The 10,149-nt window shown below is 43.3% G+C and overlaps 1 protein-coding gene across 1 annotated transcript in view; it reads right to left on the reverse strand.

The window, feature by feature from the left end:
* Positions 1 to 3,514: 3,514 nt before the first annotated feature.
* tll1 (tolloid-like 1) overlaps positions 3,515 to 10,149 on the reverse strand; it is a 59,529-nt gene continuing 52,894 nt past the window's right edge. The window contains exons 19-21 of the mRNA XM_084042668.1: positions 7,589 to 7,802; positions 6,279 to 6,529; positions 3,515 to 5,117 (exon numbers count right to left, since the gene is read on the reverse strand). Of these exons, the coding sequence (XP_083898794.1) occupies positions 4,983 to 5,117; positions 6,279 to 6,529; positions 7,589 to 7,802 (600 nt within the window). The 3' untranslated portion in view covers positions 3,515 to 4,982. The remainder of the gene's footprint in view (positions 5,118 to 6,278; positions 6,530 to 7,588; positions 7,803 to 10,149) is intronic.

Here is a 10,149-nt window from a genome sequence, read left to right on the forward strand (position 1 = left end):
CTGTACATACTATACTCATAGGCACCCATAATGAAGTGACACTGAAACCAACACATTTCAATTTGGGCCCTGTGATTAACAGATGACAGCTACTATCTATCAATGCTGTGTCTGAAAAGTGTATATTATTTAATACTGTACATTTGAGTTAAGTTCCAGTGAATTATCAGAGCAATTTAATATGCAAACACTGAATCTGATCCGGTGATGATTTTGACGTTAGCCAATGCAACTACAGAAGGCAAAGCTTATAATACTACCCGTATCTAATATTGTTCATCCTTAGTTTAGTTTGACACCTTCCCTCAAACCCACAGACTGGGATTGTCTTAAAAAGCAGGGTTAGAGAGCTGGTGTCCGATCATGAGCCATGGTGATTTCACGATTTAGTACACCTTAAACCAGTTGAACCCCAGCATCCAAATTCTAGAGGGAACATCAGCCAAAAAATATCAGATCTACAAGCCCAGTTGCAACACGTTGTGGGTTTGTAGATCTGCTATTTCTGGTTAAGAGATTGATATAGATTAGTGTTACTCAACGTGGACGGTACCACAGTGTCATGGTCAGTATCATGGTCAGTGTCAAGTCAGTATCATGTAAGTATCATGGTCAGTGTCATGGTCAGTATCATGGCCAGTGTCATGTAAGTATCATGGTCAGTGTCATGTCATTATCATGTCAGTATCATGGTCAGTAGTATCATCACATGATACTGACCATGATACTGACATGATAATGTCAGGTGGCTAGAAGCAATATTTCTGAAGGGGCATTGAGTTGCTCTAGGGGTGGCATTATTATTTCTTTTATTTATTTCATTATTTTATTTCATTATTATTTCTTATATGCCAGTTTAATATATTCATTGTGTCTCCATATCATGGTAAGGATCATGGTCAGTATCATGGTCTGTATCATGTCTGTGTCATGTCAGTATCCTGGCAAGTATTGTGTCAGTGTCATGGTCAGTATCATGTCAGTATCATGGTCTGTATCATGTCTGTGTCATTGTCAGTATCATGGTCTATGTCATGTCAGTATCATGGTCTGTATCATGTCAGTGTCAAGGTCAGTATCATGTCAGTATCATGTCAGTATCATGGTCTGTATCATGTCAGTATCATGTCACATGATACTGACATGATAATAGTATTGCTAATACTATACAGTATACTGGAAATGGAAATGTTATGATATCAAAGTAAGACTAAGATACGTATATCTTAGATAAGATATGTATATAACAATTCCCAGTTTTGGAAGTAATCTGGTTGTCTTGTGATGCTTAGGGCCTTGAAAAATCAAATTCTGCGGATTCAGTGGCCTAAAAATAGCATATTACCATCGATGTTTCTTTTTTAATGGATATTGATAAAGAGGGTTATTTTGCTCTGTATGCAGAGTTTAGACATTTCTGGTGGGCTTCTAGAATAAAATCCATCCACTTGACTAATCGGCATAATAGATCAATCAGCTCACAACAAAACAGTGTTGATAGAAACCTGCCTCTGCACCCAGCATCACAGTTACAGTACTGGAAAAGGGTGCTCCTCGGAGTACATGTCTTCGCCAAGCTGGGTGGCCTACCCAAGGGCTCCAGCCACAAATCTTTGAAGCCAAACAGGCAAACAGTATGGAATATCAATGTTACTGTACATGACTCACAAGACCATTTGTAGTTATCTGGTGCAGCAAACAGTGACATTTGTAGCATTTGCAGTGCCCCCTATGGGTGGAAGTGATATTGCTTTTGGCTCAGCATTGTTTAGACTCTAGTCGCCCCTCAATGTGTGATTAGATTCTGGGGCGGATAGAATGCTGAGGTCATGATTTAATCCATTTTTGCTAATGCACCTCGATCACATGACAGTATGTGTACTGATTTGTGTGAGTGTTGGACAGAAGCTGTAAAAGTAGTAGCAAACAGTGTGTTTTGAAGAAATACAAAATTATGTAAAATCAATTTAGCGGAAATGGCCGTGGCCTATATTCCATCATGATCCAAGGAATCCAGGGGAAAAAAATGACCTACGGTTCAAGAGTTATAGGCCAAAAAAAGAACGGGCTGTTTTTTAATGGATATGTTTTAATGGATACCCGTAAGGGTCCATTTGGCTTCATTTTACACTCTCAAGAGTTAAATATCTATAAGGGTCCATTTGGTTACCAACTCTCCATCATTTAACTGGTTGAAAACCACTGGTCAAGAGCGTTTTAAGTGGTAAACCAGACAAGAGGAAAGCTTAAGGAGTGAAATCAAGCCAGTGTAGAATTAAAGCCTGCGTGATCGCAACCTCACTGACTATACGATAGAAACATAAGTAGGACTGCACACACACAAAGTAAACCCACAGACACCTCAATGTGTTTCATTTTAACCTGTGTGTAATTCTTTTTCTTTTTTTTTAATGACCGACGTACAGGAAGTCAATCATATCAGGGTTGTTTGGACTACAGAGATGGAGGTTGGTGTGAGAAAACTGAACTACATTTTTGGAAAGGGTCACCTGGAGCTTGGCACGTACAGCAATGAATCATTTCAGTTTGAAAAACAAGAGCTTACACACACATGATCTGACATTTCTCCTACACGTTTTCCAGTGACACACACATACTTGGTGTATATGGTTGCATGTGACACAAATGAGGCCTTCTCTCAACAGTGTGTGTGTGCACGCACATGTGTGTGTGTGTGTGTGTGTGTGTGTGTGTGTGTGTGTTACGTAAATTGATATATGTGCATGCATGCATACATACATATAAGTACAGTATGCTGCCGTGTGTGCATGCTGATTGTCTGTTGATGTTTTTGTGTGTGCCTAGATCTTAGTCTGGAGTGTGTGTGTGTGTGTGTGTGTGTGTGTGTGTGTGTGTGTGTGTGAAGTAACACACAATCTACAGACACTGGTATCTCACACAGGCTAGAGCTCTCACTTCTTTGTTTTTAGCCATGAAATCATTCAAGTTCTTCAAACACGTTGACAGAAGAGAACAACCACCAGTAACCAAAACAATCTACTTGAATTATGTGCAAGAGCATACATTTGGTTCTAAAGCCTAATTTATACTCCTCAGTACGACGGTGTCATTTGCCACGACGAAGTGATTTTCAACTTGTCGGCAAGCAGCGCCATCGTGCGATGGAGTAGAAATTAAGCTTAAAGGAGTAGTTCACCCAAAAAAATACACATTTTCTATCAGTTAAACACCCAATGAAACCTTGAATTCATGGAGATTTTTCAGTTTTTGTCAGATTCCTAAGCCAATAATTTGATCAAAGTATTGGCTTAAAAAACTAAACAATCTCCATGAATTCAAGGCTTCATGGGGTGTGTAATTGATAGAAAATAAGTAATTATTTGCGTGAACTACTCCTTTAAGGCAATATCACAGTTCCACAGGACTAGTGCTGTTGATGCGTACATGTGTACAATCTGCACGCCACGTCTGCAGTCGAACGCCTTCGCCTCTGAAGTTCCCCATCCTCAGAAATCTGTCAGTCACAGTCCTGTCCCGTAACCATTATTTATTTCTCTTTTTTTTTTAGCACCAAGGAAATCTCTCCTCTTAGGGATATTGGGTTGTGATTCCAAGAAAAGAAAAAGATAATCCCTTCCAATATCCATTACAAATGTCAAACATTTGGAACACGTCCGGCCCTTTTGTCGTGGTATATTAGCACGGACGGTGTTCTTGTCCTGTGGTGTGGATTCCGTGGATATGTCGAGCGTTGAGCAAAGATCCCATGATGGAACGGCACGGACACACACACACACACACACACATACAGACCACACACACACAGACAGACAGACCGTAAATGCAAGGCTTCACATCGACATCACAGGTTGCTGTTTGGAGTGTTCCATTTACTTTTTTTTTTCTCTTTGTGTTAATTCTTTACTCCTCCATTTATTGATGGTTGTCTGCGTAAGCTTTAAGCAAAAGGGAGGGGGGGGGGGGCAGGGAGGGGATCAGCCATACATTGCTCATTTTTTAAAAACTTTATACACACATACAATAACCGCTCACATCACATTGTTCTTCCTTAGAATAAGACAATAATAATAATAACATTAATAATAATTATAATATAACCAATTGCAGCCATTGTGAGCTGGACAGTCCAAGAACCATACGTCGGGCCTCAAAGGCAATACAAATGTCACTCACTGTTTCATAAGCAGCTGTCTGGTCACAGTACAGGGTTCGTGGTTCGAGACTGACAACTTTATTTTGCCATAAAGTCTGAGCAGCAGCAGTGCATTCTTTCACCTCTCGAATCAAAGCATCCACAGGCTGTGTACAGTATGTGTATGGTGTATGCACGTGTGTGTGTGTGTGTGTGTGTGTGTGTGTGTGTGTGTGTGTGTGTGTGTGTGTGTGTGTGTGTTTTGAGTAGGCTACATCTCTGCATGTTGTTCCACTTGTAAAGCTGTCTCCTCAATCTGGTCCCTTGTCTAAGCTCTTGTCTTTGAGTTCTTTTTTTTACACACGGCCGTTTGTCGCATAATGTTTGTCACCGCCCCCACAGGGCCGCAGCAGGTCACTTGTTCTCAGCAAAAGGTAATTGATTGAGGTTTGTAAATCCAAAGTATCCACACATTCCTTTCCCTGTCTCCTGTTAAAGAGTGAAACAGCCACTCACTGGCACCAATGAAAAAGACCATTGTTCGCATAGCAAAGGATCCTCTCTGTTACGTCTGTGAGTCCCCCGGCTGGCAGACGTCCACACAGTGTCCAGTCACGTCCTTATCAGACGTCTGTTTGTCTGTCTCTGGTATCAGAGGAGAAGGGAGCAGTTTAAGACCTTTTAGTTTTTTTGCCCCCCATTTACTTATCGCCACGGTGACGGCGGGCCGGGTCAAGGTGATGGTCGTGCCACGGTGCAACGGTGCGGCTGCATGGAAGTCGAAGGAGTCACCGGGGGAAGGGGGGGGGGGGGGGGGCGGGGGGGAGAAGGGGGAGGTCGAGTGAGGTCACTTCCTGGCGTGGAGGCTCTCCTGGAACTTGGTGCTGGTGTACCGGATGTGGAAACCCTTCTTGCTGATGGTGTCATCGCTGTGGAAACGGATGAGCACGGCGTCACCCGGTGAGTAGATCTCCTCCCGCGGCTGGAAGGGGATTGGGGTGGGGGAGACGGGAACAGAGAGGGGGGGATTATTATAGACAGTTAAAAACTCAAAAACTACCTGGTATCCAGTAAAGCCTAAATTTACGCTCCGTGGTACAACAGTGTTGCGCACCAAAATGAGCCGACCTACAAGCTCACAAAGTGTCATGGACGCGACACTTTGTGAGCTTGTTGGTGGGCTAAATTTCGCCATGTGACGCCCTTCTTATGACAAAGCATAAGTTAGGCTGAGTTCTGATTCCGCACTACGTTGAGGAACTGTCATGGTCCGCTCCTCGGGCCGTGGACTTTGACTGTATTTCTCAGCCCTTGGACCTTTTCTGCCCTTTTAAGGCCATGGACTTATAGGACTATTCTGTTGTATTGTTCCTACTGTGTTCTGTTACTCTGTTGTTGCCTTTGCCCTGCTTTTGTGTTCCTTTATATTGTAGTATTGTTTCCTGTTGTGCTTAGTTACTGTTACCTGTCTTGTCTCACCTCCTGTTTGATTAGTCATGTTCTCCTCCTGTGTCCTCTTAGTCCCCCAGCCTATCCCAGTGTTGATTGTCTGTTGAGTTCACCTGTGTATTATTGTTCATTATCTGCTGTTGCGTGTAGTACATCTTGGTTTTCAGTTCCTGTTTGTAGTCCTACCTTATGAGTTACTAAACCCTTTAAACCGGCCTGTTCAGCCTCTGTCTCTCCTGCACTTGGGTTCCACATTCTGCCCTGACTCACACTGTGACAGAACAAATGCCACCCTTGTAACATTGCCCTATTGTAGTGACACCAGGAGGGCAATTTCTGCAAAAAAAAATGTTTATATTACTCCTACAAATTGTTGTCCAAATAAAATAGTGTGGCGTGTTGTCCGCTTGTAGATCAGCTATTTCTGCTATCTTTTTTTTTTTGGGAAAGTTTGAAATTATTATAAATGTGTCAGTAGTTTCTTTGTATTCATGTTATTTGCCATATCTGCCCTGGGCAATTTTGTGATTATGAAGCCTAAAAACCAAACAGAAACAAACATTGTACTCATATTGATTTAAAATTAAATTAAATGAAATCTCTAATCGCAATTATTATGTGACTGTGAATTAATCGATAACTTAAATTTGTAATCATGACACAGCCCTATGGTGGCCTCCGCTGCAAGCCTCACCCCGGAGCCGCAGAACCGGCCCAGGCGGTGTGCGTCGGAGTCGTAGCCGTCGTACAGCTCGATGTAGTCGTAGCCACAGTCGGCCTCCTCCTCCACTTCGAAGGTGGTGAAGATGAGCTCGATGCCGTAGCCCTGCTCGGCCGTCACCAGCCACTCGCAGTCCGTGTGGCCCGGGTAGTTGTTGTCCCCGAACTGGGAGTGAGAGTACAGGTTCTTCTGACGCGCCTCCGCCTTCAGCCGACCTCCACACTCTACCAAGAGAGGAGGTGAGAGGGGGAGGAGGAGACAAGAGGAGGGGGAACAGAAGAGGGGTTGAGAAGAACCTCTCAACCATTTCTCGTCGTTCTCGCCGTGTTCTGGTGCTGATATCTCCTCACTATTGGATCTGATTCCTCCTGCACCTCAGCCTTTGAGCAGAGCACTATGGATTTGTACTATGTACCATTTCATATTGGTTGACAGTTTTGAAAACCACAGCTGTACAACCAGCTGAAACAGCTAAGCACATAGAATGAACAGTGAACAGAGAGGCTGGTTAAATGAACCGCCTGAGATGCACTATGGGCATGAGGGTGTGTGTGAGTTAGGTTGTAGCGAATGAGAATGACGTGAGGTTGAACATAGTGATTGTGGTAGTACGTATGAATTAGCTTGTTAACGAATGAATGGGGGGGGGGGTCCGGGGAGAGTGAACGGAGCATAAACCTCCTGCCTTCCGTGTCTACATGAAATATCGCTACGCTGTATTTCATTTAGACCCCTCAGCTCAGGAATAACCAATACCATTTATTAACCATTTACCATATTGCATACATAACCATTTACTACGGTAGCCGAACGGCAATGTGAAATCTGCTCTGCGGTTGCACCATCGATTATGCTTTTTTTTTGCTATTATGCTATTTTAAAAGCAAAATGCATCAATTATTAGGCCTACTTTTATTTTTGAAAGAAGATGCACCACCATTTTTGTGATTTTTTATTTGAAGGCAGATGCACCTCCAATTTTGTGCTTTATTTTGAAGGCAGATACACCCATGAGTATGCTCCTCTGGTTATCCAGAGTGTCATCAAATTGGAGTTTGTACTGACCCTGACCACCATTGTGAAATGGCCACCATTAGAGGGTGCTAGTGCTCTGAACAAAGTAGAGACCCACATACACCTTAGCTTACCTTGCCTTGCCTTTACTTATTTTACTTTACTTTAGCACAGCTCTTCAAATCTTATCTTAATTCAATCTTTCATCCACTCACAGCTATTTCTCTCCATCCATCCTACTATCAATCCATCCATTCTATCATCCATACCGGTGGAGTGTGTGGCCTGGAATCCTTTCCTCTGCACGGACGCGTCGGAGATGAAGCGCAGGTACATCTTGTTGCCCGTGGAGACCAGTGGCTCAGGGATCTTACTGCCGCACAGACGACCCAAGATGGCCGCCGTGTCACTGTCCCCATCGAAGGCCTCCAAGTGGTCGTACGCACACTCCTGGTGCTGTTCAATCTCAAATTCATTAAAGGTCTGGAGGATTGGAGAGAGACACAAATATAGAGATGTCTTAGTAAAACGCCTTTGGGATTTGTACAGCAGCTTTGGCTCACTTTGACAGGGCTGCCAACTTTTCAAAAAAACTTGGAGTCAGATTTGATTGTACGACTGCCACAGTAAATTCTTACTGTGGCCCCCTCACGGTCACCAGAGCGATCACTGACCTGGTGGCAACGACCACAACCTCTGCATTTTCAACAATGTGAACAGGATGGAGTGAGTGAGTGAGTGAGTGAGTGAGTGAGTGAGTGAGTGAGGGAGGGAGGGAGGGAGGGCGGTAAGTGGGGGCATTCAGTAGGCCGGTCCCATACACCAGGGATTTTCTAACTTCTTTATGTCATGGACCCCCAAATTGACATGCATTAGGCCACGAGCGCCCATATCAAATGATTGTGTCCTAGGGACACTGATATGAAAAGTTGTTTTGGCTAAATTAAACTGAATTTTTCTAAATGTCATAATTGTACATGAGAAATAGATTCAGATTAGTGGTGATGTTGAAACATTATGAATAGTCATATTTTTTGTTTTGTAATCATTTCAAGTGAATTGAATTATAGTGATATTAAACTACTGTACTACTACTTTGACTGGAGATCCCCTCACCTATAATATTAACAACTAATAATATTGTTCAGTGGCTGCAGTAAAAACACATTCATTCATGTGTTTATTAATATTAAACATGGATTTATTTCATATTAACTACGTATGAACTTAGTTTGAGAAAGTTGACAATGTGTCTTTTTACTTTTACTAAAGCTATCCACTTCTATTATTTCTGTTAAATATCATGTCTGAGTTCTCTTCATTCTCAATAACAAGCATGACATAATTGTCCAACATGATATTCACCACACCTCCTCTATTGGGGCTATATTCATATAGTTAGTAGGCCTACAACCCAATTGCCTGAGAAAATGTGGTTTCTGGAGACCTACTCATGGCTTTTTAGTGGTTGTCTCCACAAAAAAAGACACAATGAAGGAGACAGGAGACGTGATCGGCAAGGCGGACCGACTGACTGACTAACTGATTGACTGACTGACTGACCGAGTGACTAACTGACTGACTGACTGACTGACTGACTGACTGACTGACTGACTAACTAACTGGCTTTCTGGCTGCGGGCCAGTTGAGGACGCAGCTACAGGAGACAGCCTTGTTCCATTGTGGAGATCAGATGACTTCCAGATGTTTGTCTCGCATGGATGTCTGCATTACTGCCTTACCCAGAGACACCGGAGCGTGTGTGTGTGTGCGTGTGTGCATGTGTGCGCGTGCGTGCGTGCGACCGTGTGTGCGTGCGTGCGACCGTTTGTGTGTTAAGTGCATCTCTCTCACTTAATCACACTTAGTGTGTGTATATCATTTACTCACACTGTGCGCGCGTGCGCGCGCGCATGTGTGTGTGTGTGTGTGTGTGTGTTTCTGAATCGGTTTATGACTCCAAGGAGAGAAGAGTGAGGGAGAGAGATGGAGTGATAATAGAATGACCTTCACATTCCTGTTATTAAATATGTCCCACAGTGAATTCAGAATGTAGACCCACCAATCTCAAAAACACACACCTAACACCTCCCCCCCCCCACGCACACACACCACCATGTATGGGCACACACACACACACACACACACACACACACACACACACACACACACACACACACACACACACACACACACACACACACACAAGTGGGCGAGAGAGAAATGTACAATGTATTGTAATTTACAAAATGAACTGTAAGTATTTTGCAAAGTGTCAAGGAGAGGCATATTGTTACACCCAACACTGACGAAAGTCAAAACGTTTGTTCATTTTAGAGACATGTAAGAAATAATAAAAAAGTCAACTCACTCTTGCCACTCTGTGTGCGACCCATTACTGTTATAAATGTTGTTGGTCTAAGAGGATATCGCACCAGAGGAGTCAGAGCGCGGTGGTAACAAAAGGTTTATTTATCAACCCAACACCTGCATACATACACGCACGCACGCACGCACGCACGCACGCACGCACGCACGCACGCACGCACGCACGCACGCACACACACACACACACACACACACACACACACACACACACACACACACACACACATATCACAACTCATGAAATGACAAAAACACAGAGAAGTTGTTTTACAAGTCTATGATGTCATGTCTGTTCTCTAACATACTGTAAGCTGTGATGAGATTTCATGTAATGACATTTCATGACCACACACACACACACACACACACACACACACACACACACACACACACACACACACACACACACACACACACACACACACACACACACACACACACA

Source organism: Gymnoscopelus microlampas, assembly GCF_963454915.1.
Source record: "Gymnoscopelus microlampas genome assembly, chromosome: 2".
In the NCBI taxonomy this organism is placed as follows: Eukaryota; Metazoa; Chordata; class Actinopteri; order Myctophiformes; family Myctophidae; genus Gymnoscopelus; species Gymnoscopelus microlampas.